The 18,735-nt window shown below is 44.2% G+C and overlaps 1 protein-coding gene across 1 annotated transcript in view; it reads left to right on the top strand.

The window, feature by feature from the left end:
- LOC132383461 (tissue alpha-L-fucosidase-like) overlaps positions 1 to 17,152 on the top strand; it is a 28,221-nt gene extending 11,069 nt beyond the window's left edge. The window contains exons 4-8 of the mRNA XM_059954440.1: positions 1,317 to 1,422; positions 2,699 to 2,899; positions 4,418 to 4,608; positions 8,968 to 9,067; positions 16,126 to 17,152. Coding sequence (XP_059810423.1) covers positions 1,317 to 1,422; positions 2,699 to 2,899; positions 4,418 to 4,608; positions 8,968 to 9,067; positions 16,126 to 16,266 — 739 coding nt within the window. The 3' untranslated portion in view covers positions 16,267 to 17,152. The remainder of the gene's footprint in view (positions 1 to 1,316; positions 1,423 to 2,698; positions 2,900 to 4,417; positions 4,609 to 8,967; positions 9,068 to 16,125) is intronic.
- The last annotated feature ends 1,583 nt before the right edge of the window (positions 17,153 to 18,735 follow it).

Below are 18,735 nucleotides of genomic sequence, written 5' to 3'. Positions count from 1 at the left end.
CTGCAAGAACATGGTATATGGTAGCATACACAGTGCATACTTTGATTCGAATCATACTCGGAAATTCCAAGTGTAGCATGAGTCTAATTTCATTCCTGTACTAGGTAGACCAGCAGGTGGCACTTTTGCTTTAGATCTGGGCGTTAGTGTCAAAATAAACCACAGATGCTGGAAATCAAAAATAAAATCAGTAGTGCAGGAAATACTCAGCAGATTAAGCTGCATCTGTGGGAAGAGTTTATAGGGTTAATGATGGGGCAGAGGCAATGCCTTGAAGATTTTACAATTTTTCTGGCAAAAATGATTCATTGCACCACTTGGTTCCGAAGGCGATCATATTGCTATAAGATGATTAATTCTCTCTTAAAAGTCTTAGGCAAATATATATTGTGTAGCTAGGGTGCTTAAGGCTTTTGCACAGTATTATATTTGTCATTGTGGAGCGGAGAGCGAGTTTGTAAGTCTGGTGGGGGCAAAGGATGTTGGGAATGGAGAGGTGTGGGACAGGTGGTGGAGAAAGAGTGCTAGGAACGGGGGAGGCAGTGGTGTGGGTTCAGACACACCCAGTCCTGAGACACCACACAAAGCCATTTGACTCCAAGCAATTGGTTTACTGATCACTACAGAATGTCTCCCTGGTGCTTCCCGCTCCTTTCCCATTTTCCCCGCAGTGATTCACTCCTCCCTGCCCCCTTCCCACTCTCAGACCACAATAGACCAATATCACCCACATAGGTCATGAAATTTGTTTCTGTTTGCAGCAGCAATAGAGTGCAATACGTAAAATTACTACAGTACTGTGCAAAAGTCTTCGCCACCCTAGATATACATGTGCCTGAGACTTTTGCACAGTACTGTATTTTATAAACAAACAAAGCAATTTCAGATTTGCAATTCATCTGCATAATACATTGCAGTTCTGTTTCTGAGCCTTATAATATTGGTAATCCTATTCACAAGACTGGAAGTATTTGGTGTGTCTTTAATGTTGCACAAAAATTAATTGAGATGCCGTTGTTCTTGTACAGAACTCAGAAAGTGTGTGGCTAGGCTGGTTGATGGCTAAGCGTTGAGAAGACACACCACAAGTGAACAGCACGCTGATGGTGTCTCAGCATGTGGCTGCAAAATGTTTGCCAAGATCGGAGAAGAACTCAATCCAACCATGCCCGTGATTTCCATAGTTGAATTCCAAAACTATTAGTCTGATTCAGCTATTTTAAGAAAAGAGACTGTTAGTTCTAGGAAAATAAGGATGGATTTTATGCCTGATTTCCTAGAACTAATGTTGCTTGTTTTCTCTTTTATTCTGACAGATACAAACCAGATATAATCTGGTCAGATGGTGACTGGGAAGCACCAGATACTTACTGGAATTCCACTGGATTTCTGGCTTGGCTCTACAATGACAGCCCTGTCAAAGTACGTTTTAACAGTATTCATAACATTGAGAGAGTATTTAGATTAGCAATGACAATTGTTATCTCAGTTTTGGTTTCCTCCTTAGCCCATTTAGGATCAGGCATATTCATCCAAGCTTTTACTTTTGTTTCTGTATTCAGCAAAATGTCCTTTAAAGGTATTGGATCTGCAATGGACTGGTGTTATTAAACAATTAAATAATTTCCCCTCCCTCACACACAGTCGATCAGCTGTCTTTTCCCCTGTATCGTGAAGAATTCAACAGTGTGGGTATCCTGCATTTGGGAGATTATGTAGGTCAAATAAGGCTCCACAGTCATCGTCCCCAAGGCTGTGACAACTTCACATTGTTTGCTCACTTTGGGTCTTCCAGAGCATGTGCAACTTCACTTTGTTTATCAGGGATTCCCAGCCTGGGGTCCACGGACCCCTTGCTGAATGGTGTATGTCCATGGCAGAAAGAAGGTTGGGAATCCCTGGTTTACACACTTTGGCTCATTACAAACTGCAGACACAAGAAATGCTCTGCTCTTTACAACTGTAGTGGGCGATGGGGTACTTAACTCTTTACCAACTCTATCTAAACTGTTCAAGTTTTTTAAAAGCATGTTTTAAATTGACGGAACTGCCTCATTAAAATAATTTTTCATGCACACTTCTTACTTCAATACAACTAATTCCTTTTACACCTCCACTAATGTGAATGTGTAAGTGCTCTTCGAGTGAGCACTTTCTTTTTTTGTTTCCTTTTCATTCTAACGGTTCTTCATTTCTTTAGCATTAATTTTATTTGCACCTCCAAGTGCCCTGAGCATATAGACTTGCGCCAATTTTGTTATAGCATGGAATTGTATTTCCCTGTGTGGGTTTCCTCCAGGTGCTCTGGTTTCCTCCCACAGTCCAAAGACTAAGTTGGTAGATTAATTGGTGGTAGGTGGAAAAGGTAAAGGGCTGGAGTAGTAGTTGGGGATTTTTGCAAGGCTTGGCTCCATGCTGTATCTCAATATAAAAATAGGGATACAGTTGTGCCACATTTTCTGGAATGCGGAGGGAATTTATTGAAATCATTCTGGCCTCCTGCTTATCAATACTGCTTGTAAAACAAAAAAGATAATCTCTATTCTGTACGTATAAAGTCCTTCGCTCTGCCTCACTTTATTTCTTTGTTGTATTGAGTCCTTCCTTTGTGAAAACCGGCTGGCACGTTTGTTCTATTTACCCACTTCAAAAAAATGCTGAAATTAAGAAAAGTCTTTTTTTCCAAATTTGTCACTAGGATACTGTGGTCACTAATGACCGCTGGGGAGCTGGCTGTTCTTGTAAACACGGCGGCTTCTTCAACTGTGCAGACAAATACAGCCCCAGCAAACTGCAGAACCACAAGTGGGAGAAGTGCACCACACTTGACAGATGGTCCTGGGGATACCGCAGAAAAATGCAGTCGAAGGACGTGGAAGATCTACCATCCATTATCACTGTATGTGCTGCCGGTTCACCATTACTGCACTCCAGTAGAATGAGAATGAATTCGGGCAAAGTTGTGGTGGTCTCCTGGGATGACCAAGGGATTTGACCTATGGGAAACTAAGCCACCCAAATCACAACACTGTGCAAGCCCTTCAGTCCTTGATGCTGTGCTGACCTTTCTACCCAGTCCAAGATCACTTTCCCATAGCCCTCCATTTAATTTTATCCATGTGCTTATCTAGGAGTCTCTCTTAAATCTCCCTAACATTCCTGCTTCCGCCTCCGCCCTTGCCAGAGCATTCAACGCATCCCACCAGATTATATCTGGTCTGATTGATCTGATCAGATAGCTGGTTTGTACCTATCAGAATAAAATTAAAAATCCCAATTAGTTCCAGGCACGCATAGTGCTTAAAAAAAAAAGCCCTTCTCTGACAGTCTCCCGATAGTTCAGCGGTTCCCAGCCTGGGGTCCACAGACCCCTCAGTTAACAGTAGGGGTCCATTGCATAAAAAAAAGAGCTGGGAACCCCTGCTAAAGTTAGATCAGATAGTTTATTATTTGTTTCTCAGTCTGTTAGTGGACATTATGATTGACATTTATGACACTGACTTTGGCCAGGGTGCATCCAATCATTCCAGCAAGAGCAGCGATGTTGGAAACCTGCTGGTGAATAGCCATGAATATTTGAATTTAATTAGGGTGCTGTAAAATGTCTTTAGTCCGGCCCTGTACACTTAAGTTTGTGGTTTGTGTGGAATCAGTTCTGCCAGAAGTGCCAAAGGTTGCTTTGCCTAATGCGAAGGGTTAGTTTTACATGTCACTCAGAAACTGCTTCCACCATGTTGGCCGTTGATTGACCAGTTCAAGGGATGCAGCAGCTCTTTCCCATTGGTTGTCCTGTGTGCCAAGGCATCGGTACGTAATTCCGGGCACCCTGGGGCAAGAGATTAGCATGAGCGAGAGACTCACTTGTTTTCCTTTGTCTCCAGGGGCTCATCTTCACACTGAGGTTGTGATCAGTGTTGCGAGTTCTGTTGGGAAAGTGTGCTGCAGAGAAGTAGGAGCGTCCATTCTTAGCTAAGTCTCTGTTCGTTGAGGGCTTAGTTTTGTAATTGTGAACTTGGGGAGACTTAATGAGGTACCTGTTGAGTTTGAAGTCTCACTGAATGTTTAGTGTTGTAGTTTCTGTAGGATAGGGTGACTTGGGTGTTCGGTCAAATGTTTTACTGTTTGTAAATGGTGAATGTGTTTTTTCATAATCAGTGTCTTCTGTCTCACTTAACCAAACCCATGAACCTGCTTCCTCAAAACAGCTACATAAATGCATATATGTTTTGCAAATCATCTGAAACATTTTGCTAAGTATTTTTCACACTTAAAATTAGTCAGATGCTCTTGCTGTTTACTTAGCAAATGGGGGTGGTGGGGTCAGTGAGGCTCCTTAGGGTGGTGTTGTGCAAAAACAAATTGAGATTGGAACTGTGGATATTGCAGACAATGGCAATAACTCCCTTCTTCCTGGCAGAGTTTACTGGACACGATTGTCTATGGTGGCAACTTCCTGCTCAATATTGGCCCAACCAAAGATGGCACCATCTCCCCCATCTTCGAGGAAAGGTTGCGTGGACTGGGACAGTGGCTGCGTGTTAACGGTGAAGCGATATACGCATCGACACCCTGGCGAGTTCAGAAGGAGAACGGCTCCAACATAATATGGTAACGTCCATCGGGATTAAATGCAGTGTGCCTGTTCTGGTTCTCCTCATCTGTGGCACCATTCTTTATTCCCAGCTTCAGGTTCAGCAGCGGCGCAAGCAGAGGTAGCGTAGTGGGTAGCGCAACGCTTTGCAGTACCGGCGACCCCGGTTCAATTCCCGCTGCTACCTGCAAGGAGTTTGTACGTTCTCCCGATGACCGCGTGGGTTTCCTCCGGGTGCTCCGGTTTCTTCCCACAGTCCAAAGGTGTACCGGTTGGAGGGTTAATTGGTCATTGTAAATTGTCCTGTGATTAGGATAGAATTAAATTGGGGGATTGCTGGGAGGCACAGCTCGAAGGACCAGAAGGGCCTACTCCGGGCTGTATGTTAAGAAATATAAATTAATACCTCCAAGGATATTGAATCAATAGTGATTTCGGGCAGTGCCTGGACATTCTACCAGAGTCCAGTCTTTTTCTCCAACACCCCAGCGCTGTGTTGGTAGTTTTGTTCAACACACACAAAATGCTGGAGGAACTCAGCAAGTCAGGCCGTCGATGTTCTGGGTTAAGACATTTCACCAGGACGGGGAAGGAAGGGGGGAAGGAACCAGAATAAGAAGGTGAGGGTGGGGAGGTGAAGGAGTGAAGGTGATAGATGGGTGGGAGAGAAAGAAAGAAACGGGAGTGATGGGTGAAAAAGGTGAAGACCCATAACAAATAGCAGCAGGATTAGGCAGTTTGGCTCATCGAGTCTGCTCCGCCATTTCATCATGTCTGATCCATTTTCCCTCTCAGCCCCAATCTCTGGCCTTCTCCCCGTATCCCTCCATGCCCTGACTAATCAAGAATCTATCAACTTCTGCCTTAAATATACCCAATGACTTGGCCTCCACAGCTGCCTCTGGCAACGAATTCCACAGATGCACCGCTCTATGGCTACAGAAATTCCTCCTCATCTCCACTCTAAAAGAACGTTCCTCTATTCTGAGGCTGTGTCCCCTGGTCTTAAACACCCCCCCAGACACACAATAGGCAACATCCTCTCCACATCCAACTTATCGGGGCCTTTCAATATTCAATAGGTTTCCATGAGGTCACCCCTCATTCTCCTGAATTCCTCTGAGTAGAGGCAAAGAGCCATCAGACCCTCCTCATATGATAGGCCTTTCAATCCCGGAGTCATTTTTGTGAACTTCCTTCCAACCCTCTCCAATGTCAGCGCTTCCTTTCTTAGATAAGGGGCCTCAAACTGCTCACAATACTCCAAGTGAGGTGTCAACGTGGTTTTATAAAGCCTCAACATTATGTCTTTGCTTGTAAAGGGCTGGAGAAGTAGTTGGTAGTTCTGTTGTTTATTTTTACCCATAATACGCATCAAACATAACAGCAAAGTACAGATCCTTCGGTCCAAGGTGCTGTGCCAACCTATTAACCTACTCTAAGATCAATCTAACTTCCTTCCCACGTAGTGTAGGTAAATAGCTAAAAAATTAAAGGAGTGTCAATGGGCAAATGAGAGAGAACAAGCTGTAAGCTACAGGGAATACAGGAAAGGCAGAATGGAACTGATGAGATTGCTGGGAGCCAGCATGGAGCTGAATGGACTGTATGGCCTCCTGCAGTCTTGTAATAAGTTAGAAAATTTGAAGTAATGTGCTTTTCATCAACTCTGGTCATGTACATGTTGGCGTGTGTCCAAGTGGCTAAGGCATTGGTCTAGTGATTGGAAGGTAGCTAGTTTGAGCATCAGCTAGGGCAGTGTGTTGTGTCCTTGAGCAAGGCACTCAACCACACATTGCTCTGTGACGACACCGGTGCCAAGCCGTATGGGTCCTAATGCCCTTCCCTTGGACAACGTCGGTGGTGTGGAGAGGGGCTGCAACTGCCAGTCTCCCATACAACCCTGCCCAGGCCTGCACCCCGGAAACTTTCCAAGACGCAAATCCGTGGTCTCTCGAAACTAACGGATGCCTATAAGGTCATGTACAGAGGCCATGCACAGAGTATATATCATACAGAAGGCAGAAAGGAAAGTTGACATGTTAGGTGATAGGCCGAGTGTTCTAAAGAAGAGGTGTATAATTGTTGAAGGGAGACATTATTAGTAGAGTAAGGGATGTTGACTGTGCAGAGGCGAGGATGTTGTTTCTGTGCAGTAAAAGGGTTCACTAAATAAGGCGAGGTTTAGCCTTGGCGAACTTGCACAAAAATAAAGGTCTTCAGCGACTAAAGTGTAAAAGCCGCAAGTTTTTAAAAGAAAACCTCTAAAGCAGCATCTCTAATTGACTGGAGGTGCCAATGTCGTGAAATTCATTGTCGTAGGGGTTTAACGTGAATCGCGGGACGTTGTTCTTGTAATGTTTCACGCTCTGTACATTGGTCACTGGCGGCACCAAGAGCACATGCAGGTAGCCTTTCATCCTTGTCGTTGTGTGTGTGTGTGTGCGTAGCAGCAAATCGTGTGCTGGTGCTTGTTCATCTTTTCTCAGTGACTATAGGGGTAAGCGTTAATTATAAAATCTGCTTCAGGTCTGCAGACTGAACACTTAAAGACCCACAGATTACTGTCAGAGCAGAGAAAATGTCAAGGTATTTTATTCTTCAGTTCATCACCAGTGTGCTGCTGTTAACCATCAAAGTGATGCGATGCCATGGAGCTCTGTTTTATTGTCTTGGTTAGTTTTAGAACGTATCTTTGTATAAGCCAGCTTTTGTATATTGCAGGAGACTATGTCATTGTTAGAAACGTGTGGAAAGATATCAATATTCAATAATGGTTTCAAAGGTACATTTAGTATCAGAGAAATGTATGTAATATACATCCTGAAATGTTTTTTCTTCACAACCAGCCACAAAAACAGAGGAGTGCCCCAAAGAATGGATGACAGTTAAATGTTAGAACCCCAAAGCCCCCCCCAGCTTCCCTCCCTCCCCCACATTAGCAGCAGCCAAGCAACAATCCTCCCCCCCCCCCACCAGCAAAAAAAAAAGGTGTGTTGATTGATACAGAGAAATCTGAACCCAGCAGAGATTAACGAAATCATTGTAAAACTTCAAAAAAGCAGAGAATTGTGGTAAAACTCAGCCGATCAAGCTGTATCTGTGGAAGGAGGAAGCAGTCGATGTCAGGCTGCACTTGGAGTATTGTCAACAGTTTTGGGCCCCTGATCTCAGAAGGGATGTGTTATCATTGGAGAGAGTCCAGAGGAGGTTCATGAGGATGCTTTTGGGAATGAAGGGGTTAACATATGAGGAGCGTTTGGCAGCTTTGGGCCTGTACTCACTGGAATTTAAAGGAATGCGGGGGGGTGTGGGGTTGGAAACTTATTCAAACCTGCTGAATATTGAAAGGACTAAATAAGGTGGATGTGGAGAGGATGTTTCCTAGAGAACTAGAGGGCACAGCCTCAAAATTGAGGGGTGATCTTTTAGAACAGAAATAAGGAGGACTTTTTTTTAGCCAATGAGTAGTGTATCTGTGGAATGTTCTGCTGCAGACTGCGGTGGAAGCCAAATCCGTGGGTATGTTCAAAGTGGAAGTTGTTAGATTCCTGATGGGTTGAAGCATCATGGGATACAGTGAGAGTGCAGGTGTATGGGGTTGAATGGGATCATGATGAAATAGCAGAGCAGACTTGATGGGCTGAATGGCCTAATTCTGCTCCTATGTCTTATGGTCTTATGTTCCAGGCCTGTGACTATAGGTGGGGGGTGGAGGGTGGAGGGAATCAATTTAACATTCAATGTTTACTTTGATTTCTTTAGATAGTTCCATATGGACTGATTACTCAGTCTTAGAATTGCTTAGAGTATAGAGATCTGAACCAGGTTATTCTCCTGAACTGGACCATGTGCCCACTTGACCAGAAGATAAAGAGTCAGAGCTAGACCATCTGGCCCATCACGTCTTCTCCACCATTTCATCTTGGCTGATCCCTTTTCCCTCTCAGCCCCCATTCTCCTGCCTTCTCCCCATATCCCTTCATGCCCCAAGTAATTAAGAATTTTATCAACCTCTGCCTTAAATATACTCTATGACTTGGCCTCCACAGCCGCCTGTGGTAACAAATTCCACAGATTCACCACCCATTGGCTAAAGAAATTTGTTGTTGTGCCTGTTCTAAATGGACATCCCTCTATTCTGAGGCTGCGTCCTCTGGTCCTAAACTCCACTGGAAACATCCTCTTCAACTACCTTATTGAGGCCTTTCAACATTTGATAAGTTTCAATGAAATTCCCCCTTCCCCATCAAACAGTTAAACAGCTGCTGACAGTAAATATAAGACTATTCAGATGATGTTTATGCTTCAGTCACCTTTTGCAAAGCTCTGCTTTTAATGAGGTGCTCACTTTTACACTGTGCTTTTCCTTCCAGGTACACCAGTAAGGGATCTTCAGTTTATGCAGTATTCACAAAGTGGCCCACCGACAATACTCTGAAGCTGGATTCACCAAAGGCTTTGCCGAACACCACCGTGAGCTTTTCAGATTTGTTGTTTCTTCTGGCCTTCACTAAGCCTGTTATATCTGCGTCCCAACGATTCTGGTCGGTCCTGATGTACAAATTGATCATGAAATTCCATCGCTGGTTTTGCTTTTACACTGGTATTCATTGAGCTGAGAACTGTGCACGCGTTCTTCAGGTTTTCCCAAGACTGAGTGTGACAGAAATGAGTTTTATACTCCACTTTCCTCAGCTAACCATTTCCTCTTCTTGTTCAATTCATTGATGTTTGCTTCTTTCCTGTTTGTTTCTTTGTCACTACCATTTTTCTTTTATCTGTGTTCCATGTCCTTCTGAGTCCACGGTGAATGCTTTGTCTCTTGTCCTCTGATTCTGTATTAACCCTTTGGTACTGAATCAGAATTGGGTTCGATATCGTTGACATATGTCGTGCATTTTGATGTTTTGCGGCATAATAAAAAAGCTATAAATTATAATCAGTATTCATAAAAAGTAATTAAATAGTGCCAAAAAAGAGGTACAGTCAGCCCTCCTTATCCACAGGGAATTGGTTCCGGGACACCCCCCCCCCCCACCCCTGCGGATGCTCAAGTCCCTTATATAAAATGGTGTAGTATTTGCATATAACCTACGCACATCCTCCCATATACTTTAAATCATCTCTAGATTACATAATACCTAATACAATGTAAATGCTATGTTATACTGTATTTTGTAGAGAATAATGACAAAAAAAAGTCTGTTCATGTTCAGTACAAACGCAACCTTTGTAGCTCTTCTGGGAATGCTGATGCTGTCTCGGCATCAGCTGATCCCGATTCTCCTGTGATCTTTGTTCTTGAGGCTGTAGCGCTTTACGTAGCTAGCCAGCCATCCCTTACTAGCCTTAAACTCCTTCCTCTCGCTCACAACACAAGTACCGAATGAACGAGACGCGAGGCAAGCAATGCTCGAACAATGAGTAATACTTTTAGTCATCTCTAGATTACTTATAATACCTAATACAATGGAAATGCTATGTAGATAGTTGTTTCAATGTATTATTTAGGGAATAAGGACACTTTGGAGGAGGCACAATAATACTAAAGTCAGGACCTGTGGAGGTTGAGGGCTGAGGAGCACGTCAGCAAGCGATATGCCACTTTTCAAAAGATCTAAGATTTCTAATTTCTCGATGAGAACTTTACGCTCCCTCTTAGCCTTTAAAGAATTGCTTTGACCATTTAATTGCTTTTTAGGAGCTATTTTTTCACAGAAATAAAGTAGCGACCGAACGAGACACGAGGCGAACAATGTTCGAACGAGTGCTGGAGAGAAAATTTCTGGGTTTTCCTGATCCGCGGTTGGTTGAATCTGTGCATGCGGAACCCGCAGATGAGGGCCGACTGTATTATTCATCAGTTCATTGTCCATTAGGAGGGCAAGAAGCTGTTCCTGAAATCTTGAATGTGTGTCTCCCAGCCCCTGTACTTCCTTCTTGATGATACCAATGAGAAGTTGGCATGTCCTGGGTGTTGGGGGTCCTTTGTGATGGATGCCAACTTTTTGAGGCACCACCTTTTTGAAGGTGTCCTCAACGCTGGGGAGGCTAGCGCCCACAATGGAGCTGGCCGAGTTTACGACCTTCTGCCGCTCTTTCCTGAACCTGCGCAGTGGCCCCTCCGTGCCAGACAGCGATGGAACCAGCTAGAATGCTCTCCACAGCACTTCTGTAGAAATTTGTGAGAGTAGTCTTTGCTGACATACCAATTCTTCTCAAACTCCTGATGAAGTATAGTAACTGTCGTGCCTTCTTTGTAACTGCATCACTATGTTGGGCCCAGGATAGATCTTCAGAGATGTTGACACCCACGAACTTGAAACTGCTCACCCTTTTCCACAGCTGATCCCTCGATGAGGACTGGAGTGTGTTCCCTCAACTTCCCCTTCCTGAAGTCCACAATTCCTTCGTCTTCATAATATTGAGTGCAAGTTGCTGCGACACCACTCAGCCAGCTGATCTGTTTTGCTCCTCTATGCCTCCTCATCACCGTCTGAAATTCTGCCAACAATAGTTGTGTCATCGGCGAGTTTATAGATGCTGTTTGAGCTGTGCCTAGCCGCACAGTTGTGGGCGGGGGGAGAGAACAATGGGCTGAGCACACATCCAGCTGCTCGCATGGCTTCACATGATCAGGGGGGCTAAGCAGATGCTACACCTAGCCCAGTGGTGACCTGCAGGCTAGCAGAGGGAGGGGATGTCTTGCGCCTCCTTTGGTAGAGATGTGTCTCTGCCCCGCCACTCACTTTTGGAACTTGTATGTTTGTTAAATACGATAAAAATACTTTGCTTGAAGAAATAATATCTCCCTGTGATTATAAGGATATTCCCGTCTCGGACAAGTAGGTCACAGCTGGGAATACAAGAGTCAGAATGATTACACCATGCTAATTAGTGGTTTTGTTATAAAAGTGGTGTAGTCACTCAGCAACTCACGTTCTTGGCCATGACCTAATTTTCATCATGCCCTGCCTCTGAAAGTGATCCATTGTTCCTCTTGAGTTGTCTCATTCTGCTGATATACATAATGTTTTGTGGTTTCCAGCTATATTTCAAGCCCTGTGAAAAAGAGTCTGTCTGCTCTTATAGACAATAGGTGCAGAAGTAGACCATTCGGCCCTTCGAGCCTGCACCGCCATTCTGAGATCATGGCTGATCATCTACTATCAATACCCTGTTCCTGCCTTGTCCGCATATCCCTTGATTCCCCCATCCATAAGATACCTATCTAGCTCCTTCTTGAAAGCATCCAGAGAATTGGCCACCACTGCCTTCTGAGGCAGTGCATTCCAGACCCCCACAACTCTCTGGGAGAAGAAGTTTTTCCTTCTCACAATCTTGTATTCTGCAGAAATTGGTGGGGGGGAGTGCCATGGTAATGCAGAGGTTACTTTGACACGATCTCTGCTCGGGTCAGAGTTCGGAGTTCAATTCCGGTGTCCTCTCAAAGGAGTCTTTATTATTCTTTACTGAAATACAGCACGGAGTTGAGCCCGGCAACGGCTGATTTAACTTAGGCTAATCACTGGACAAGTTACGGTGACCAATTAACCTACCAACAGGTAGGCCTTTGGGCTGTGGGAGAAAACCGGAGCACCCAGAGGAAATCCACACGGTCACGGGGAGAGCTTACAAACTCCTTGCGGGCAGCGGCGGAGATTGAACCCGTGCCGCTGGTACTGTAGAGCATGGCGCTAACCACTACGCTACCTTATAGGTCTTCCCTGTGGAATTAGTGGGTTTTCCCTGGGTGCTCCATTTATTCACCCCCCCCCCCCCAACAGTCCATCAGTAGGTTAATCGGTCATTGTAAATTGTCCCATGATTAGGTTAGGGTTAAATCAGGGTTGTCGGGAGTTACTGCGGCTGCAGAGCTTGAAGGGCCTGTTTGAGGCTTTATCTCTAAATAAATAAATATTTTTGTTGTATTCACATTTTTCCTGGTTTCCCCCCCCCCCATTAACTTCTGAGGTTTCCTGTTTCGTTCTGAAATATTCCAAGTATGTACAAACAATATCTGAGATAATCCTTTGTATTCGTATCGCATACTTTGCTTGTCCCTGGGATTAAGCACTGTTTAAAAAATAGTCTGTGGGAAGAATAAAAGGCCACAGTGGATCACTACAGCGAAAAAGAGGTCATTTGGTACTCGGTATTGATTAGCAAGAGCAAATTAAAGGAAGGCAGGGGCCAGTGCAGTGGCCATCATCTGAGTGGGCAGAGTCAGAGTGGTAATCTTGAGGCTTCAGTGAGGGGAGGCTTTAGCTGGAGAAAGGAAGAGAAAAGCTCAAGTATTTTTTTCCTGCCCTTTATATTTGCTCAGCTAGGACAGTAGAGATTGTTGAAGGCTCCTCTCGCGGATTGTGGGAACACAGGGAGACCTCCAATATCCCTGCCGACTACAACTGCGAGAAGGGCGTCCAGCTGAAGCATCTAACAAACCACGTTAAGAAGCTGGAGCTAGAACTGGATGAACTCTGGATAGGGTGATAGATAGGGCATATACAGAGGTCGTTGCTCCCAAGGTGCAGGACACAGGAAACTGGGTGATAGTCAGTAAGGAGCCTGTGGCTATCGCCCTCAACAACACGCCTAGCACTTTGGATACTGTCGGGGGGAGATGACCTAACAGAGGAAAGTCACAGTGGTTGGGTCTCTAGCACTGAGCCTGCCTCTGACTCAGAAGGATTGGGGGGAGAGAAGAGGCACGCTGTGGTGATAGGAGATTCGTTAGGGGAACGGATAGGAGGTTCTGTGGGTAAGAACAAGGTTTCCCGGAAGGTATGTCACCTCCCAGGTGCCAGCGTCAGGGATACCTCAGATTGAGTCCTCAGTATTCTTAAGTGGAAGGGTGACAGCCAGAGGCTGTGGACCATGTAGGTACCAATGACATGGGTAGGACGAGTGATGTGGTTCTCAATAGGGTGTTCACAGTAAGGTTCTAAGTTAAAGGGCAGGACTTCCGGGGTTGCGATCTCAGGATTGCTACCTGTGCCACATGCTGGTGAGGCCAGAACTAGGAAGATTATACAGTTTAAAATAAGGCTAAGGAGTTGGTATAGGAGGGAGGGCATAAGATTTTTGGATCATTGGGCTCTCTTTCAGGGAAAGTGGGACCTGTACAGAAGGGGCAGTTTGCACCTGAATTGGAGGGAGACTAATATCCTAGTGGGAAGGTTTGTTAATGCTGCATGGTGATGTTTAAACTTAGGGTTGCAGGGGAATGGGAACCAGAGTGCCAGAAAAGTCGGTGGAGAGGTTGTGGAGGTAGATGTTGGTAAGACTGCAAAGTCAGGAATCAAAAGGTTGAGCATGGTGTGACTAGTGTCCTGAGCTGCATATGTCTCAATGCAAATGTCGTAGGAAAGGCAGATGATAGTGCTGAAGATGAGGTAGCTGGTTTACAGAGGCAATGTGTAGTGAGGAGAGGCTGTTGATGGGGCAAAATTGCACTCAACAGGATGAGTTGGACGTAAAGGATGGACAAAACTGAAAAGGGTGAATACAGGACTGAAGGTGTTATATTTGAATGCGCGCAGTATATGGAATAAGGTAGATGAAGTCGCAGCACAGTTGCAGGTTGGCCGGTACGATGCTGTAGGCATCACGGAATCATGGCTGGAAGATAACAGCTGGGAGCTTAATGTCCAAGGATACACATTGTATTGAAAGGACAGGCAGGAAGGCAGAGGGGGCAACATTGCTCTGTTGGTAGAAAGTTAAGTCAAATCATAGCTAAGAGGTGACATAGGATCGGAAGGGTTGAATCATTATGGATAGAGCTGAGGATCTGCAAGGGTAAAAAGACCTTGATGAGAGCCGAAAGAGTACTAAGGATGTGGTCTACGAATTACAACTGGAGATAGAAAATGCCTGCTAAAAGGCGAACGTTACCATAGCCATGGGGGAATTCAGTAAGCAGGTAGATTGGGAATATCAGGTTGGTGCTGAGTTCCAGGAGGGGGAATTTCTCGTGTGCCAACAAGACGGCTTTTTAGAGCAGCTCTTGGGTGAGCCCACTCAGGTATCAGCTATTCTCGATTGGGTGACGTGCAATGAACCAGAATTGATTAGAGGGTGATCATAATATGATGAAATTACCCTGAAATTTGCAGATCGAGTCTGTGGTGAGGAAGGCAAATGCGATATTAGCATTTATTTCTGAAGGACTAGAATATAAAAGCAAGGATGTAATTTTGAGGCTTTATAAGGCCCCCTATCTTAGAAAGGATGTGCTGAAACTTGAGAGGGTTCAAAGGAGGTTCACGAAAATGATTCCAGGATTGAATGACTTGTCATATCAAGAGCGTTTGATGGCTCTGGGCCTGTATTCACTGAAATTCAGAAGAATGAGGGGTGACCTCATTGAAACCTATTGAATGGTGAAGGGCCTTGGAAAGAATGGATGTGGTGGAGAAGATGTTTCCTATGGTGGGAGAGTCCAAGACCAGAGGATATAGACTCAAAATAGAGGGGTGGTCTTTTTAGAATGGATATGAGTAGGAATTTCTTTAGCCAGAGCGTGGTGAATCTTTGCTGTGGAGGCCAAGTGTTTATGTATATTTAACGCAGAAGTTGACAGATTCTTGATTGGTCAGGGTGTGTAGGGATATGGGGAGAAGGCAGGAGATTAGGGCTGAGAGGAAAATTGGGTTAGCCATGATAAAATGGAGCAAACTCGATGGGCCAAATGGCCTAATTCTGCTCCTATATCTTATGGTAATCTTTCTGATGGAGTGGTATTCCTCCTCCTTGATGCACAGCTTGAATATTTATTCAGCATTCTAACTCTGCAGCCAGGCTTTAGTAAATCAGTTCTCACTTATCCACCACCCCTTGCCCGTCCACATTTTTGTTCCTGCTCATCTTAGCTGACAGCATTCAAACTGCAAACTGTGCACGGTTGAATGAGATTTAATAGATCAGTTCATAGACACTGTTGTGTTTGTGCACTTAAAGCCAGTAAGATTTTCTCCAAAGAAACTCTATTGGGATGTGTCGAGCTATAAATTTTGATTAAAAGATTTGAGTACATAGTCTCAGAGTAAGGAGTTAGCCATTCAGGAATGATTTTACACAATAGGTAGTGAACCTTAGGATTCTTATGCCCAAGACTGCAGAGGCTCATTTGCTGAATATATTTAAGACGGTGATAGATTTTTGGACATTAAGGGGGTTGAGGGGAGGGGATAATGCTCGAGATATTGCTGAGGGAAAAGCCAGCTACAATCCTACTGAATGGCAGAATAGTACAAGTGACCAGATCGTCTGCTCCTCCTTCTATGCATTTGCTTCTGGTTCAGCAAACTAAATACTGCATCAAACAGTGGCTTCCTTAAGAGTTAAATCTGGAGTTAGGCAAGAAGGATATTGGAATTTACTTGGGTTTACTCATGAGAGAAGTTTCCTGAGAGATTTAAGTGGCGTAGGCTCAGTATAGAGTCGATTGTACCTACATTGCTGGGGAAATAGGAGGGCCCGACCGATTGAATGTCATCTTGTTTCATGTTCTTGTGCTATCTCTCTAGGTGACGATGCTGGGAGTCCCACAGCCTCTGAAATGGAAGACTTCTCCCACCAAAGGCATTCTCATTTTCCTGTCCCCCCTTTCTCCATTGACTCTCCCCTCCAAAAATGGTTGGACATTGAAAATGAAAGGAGTTTCCTAATCAGAGAGTGACAAAGGAAACAAGTTTTACATGATGATTTTGAAAGTTGAGAAGTTTTTGTATGAAGATTTATACACTGTACGTGAGCTTAAAAAATCCTGGCCAAAGTTTAAGTCTTTGACCATAAATTACAGATGTCGAGGTTAGAAAAGCAGTGCTGGTTTTTGCAAATGGATCACTTCACTGTTCAGCTTTACTTTGATTATGCTGCTTGGGGAAAGTTACTGATCAAACATTAGTTTTGAAGGGTAGCTTCAGAGCAAAGATACTGTTGAGCAAGACTTAATGTGACACCAGTCCTTATATTACTGGTTATTTGCTATTTTTATTGAAGGTAAACTTGATGTACAAATTTTTACAATGGTTTGATCAAACACTTCAATAATGGGAGACTATGCTAATAGATTTGTTGAACAAAGTTAATAATTTTAAAATCTTAAACAAAAGTCAGCACTTCGTTATTTAACACACTGTAAGGGTTCACTGCTAATGTAATGGTTTCTCTGTAGCAGTAGTTTTTGGGTTATGACTGGAGATAACAGAACTGTTGATGCATGTAAGCCAATCAGGATTTTGTTGCCCTGCCTTGTGATTCTGGAAGCAGTTGATTTTGGGGGCTTTTGTCAGAGGGAGGGAGAGAGAGAGGTGAAGAAAGAAGATGCGAATGGAGAGATTTGGTAGACCGCCAGACGGGGTGGACTCGAAGCGAAGGTCCGAAGGGCAGCGACGATCGGAGGAGGTTGATGGTGGACAAATGTCCGATTTTGTGAGCTCCAACATTGTGCAACGGACTGTTTAATAAGATTTAGGCCCCTTTTTTATATTTTGTTTCTCTACTAACCATATAGTCAAAGTAAGAGTTATAAAGCTTAATTGTTCAATCGTGTATTGTGTACGGTTTGTCATTTCGGGGTACTGATTTGTAACGGGACACATCGTGCAACATCCACCCAAAGGAGATTTCCTAAGTTTGGCCGGGCAGGGGATCATCACCCCCTATATTAAGCCGCTAGGCGAAACGAGTGTTACAGTTTCAATTTACCAAATTCAGAATCAGTCCGTGCCAAGAACCAGGTTGTACAAGTCCCTGTTGCTTCAAGGTGTGGCGAATATGAGATCACAATCATAGAGGAAAGCTCTCTCTACTGATTTCACTTAAATGTTACTGACATGCTTAGTGAATAAGGAAGACATACAACTGTTTTGATGCCTTTTTCCTTTCAATTGAGCTTTCTAATATGTAGGTACCTGATTCAGCAAAGTAGTGTGGTTTGATTTCTTGTTTCCAGCAACTGCAATCTATTTATTTTATAACTATATCAGTAATGTCATTTGTGTTCTATTCTGGTATTCACCTTGATTAGAGACTCAGCTGATTCATTCTTTAGTCTGGAGAACATGCAGCAGTGTTTCATTTGTGGTCAACCGCTGTTTCAAACGAAGTTCTTTTTATGTGCAAGCTCAGACTAAAGTTATTTGTGACTGAGGAGACTTCAGAGCGTACACTGCATGTGTTTTTGGATGGTTTAGGTAGGGTTTTTCCATTCTGTGTAATGACAGAACTGGCTACAGCAAAAGCTACTGGCCAAACAACATCTGGACTAAAGACACGTCACACACACACACGCACGCACACACACACACGTACACACACATACACACACACGCACGCACACACACGTACACACACACATACGTACACACACACGTACACACACACATGTACACACACACGTACACACATACATATATACACACACACACACACAATGCTGGAGGAACTCAGGCCAGGCAAAAGAGTACAGTTGACGTTTCAGGCCGAGACCCTTCGTTAGGACTGAAGAAAACAAAGATGAGTTTGATTTAGGGGTGGGGATAGGGGAGGGAGAAACACAAGGAGATGGGTGAAACTGGGTGGGGAAGGAGTGAAGTAAAGAGTTGGGAAGTTGATCGATGAAAGAGATACAGGGCTGGAGAAGGGGGAATCAAATAAGAGTTATCTTAGTCTATTCCCGAAAATGCTCCTCTGTTCAGAGGGTAAGAAAATTTGTCCAGAACTGCCAGGATTTTCTGGAGGGTCCTTTGATCTACCATAGCCTCCTGTGTGTCCAATTTGACTTCTTTAACAGAGCCAGCTTTTCTAATTGGTTTACTGAGCCTATTGGCATCACCCATTACCCCAGCACACCACCACATAGAAGATTGTACGGGTGACAACAGACTGGCAGAACATGCGAAGGAGAGGCCTGCACACTCCAAAAGGCCTCAGTCTCCTCAGGAAGCAGAGTCAATTCTGGTCTTTGTACACAGCCTCTGTGTTGGTGCTCCACTCAAGTCTGTCATCCAAGTGCACTCCCAAGAACTTGTAGGTCCTCATTACATCCACATCCTCATCTTTATCCCTATCCTTCCATTATACACACAACCATTGCTGAGTCATCAGAAAATTTCTGCGGATGACGTGACTCA

This window comes from Hypanus sabinus, chromosome 30, assembly GCF_030144855.1.
Source record: "Hypanus sabinus isolate sHypSab1 chromosome 30, sHypSab1.hap1, whole genome shotgun sequence".
NCBI lineage: Eukaryota > Metazoa > Chordata > Chondrichthyes > Myliobatiformes > Dasyatidae > Hypanus > Hypanus sabinus.
The sequence above is the reverse complement of the archived record's forward strand: the minus strand, read 5'-3'. Positions and strand labels throughout refer to the sequence as shown.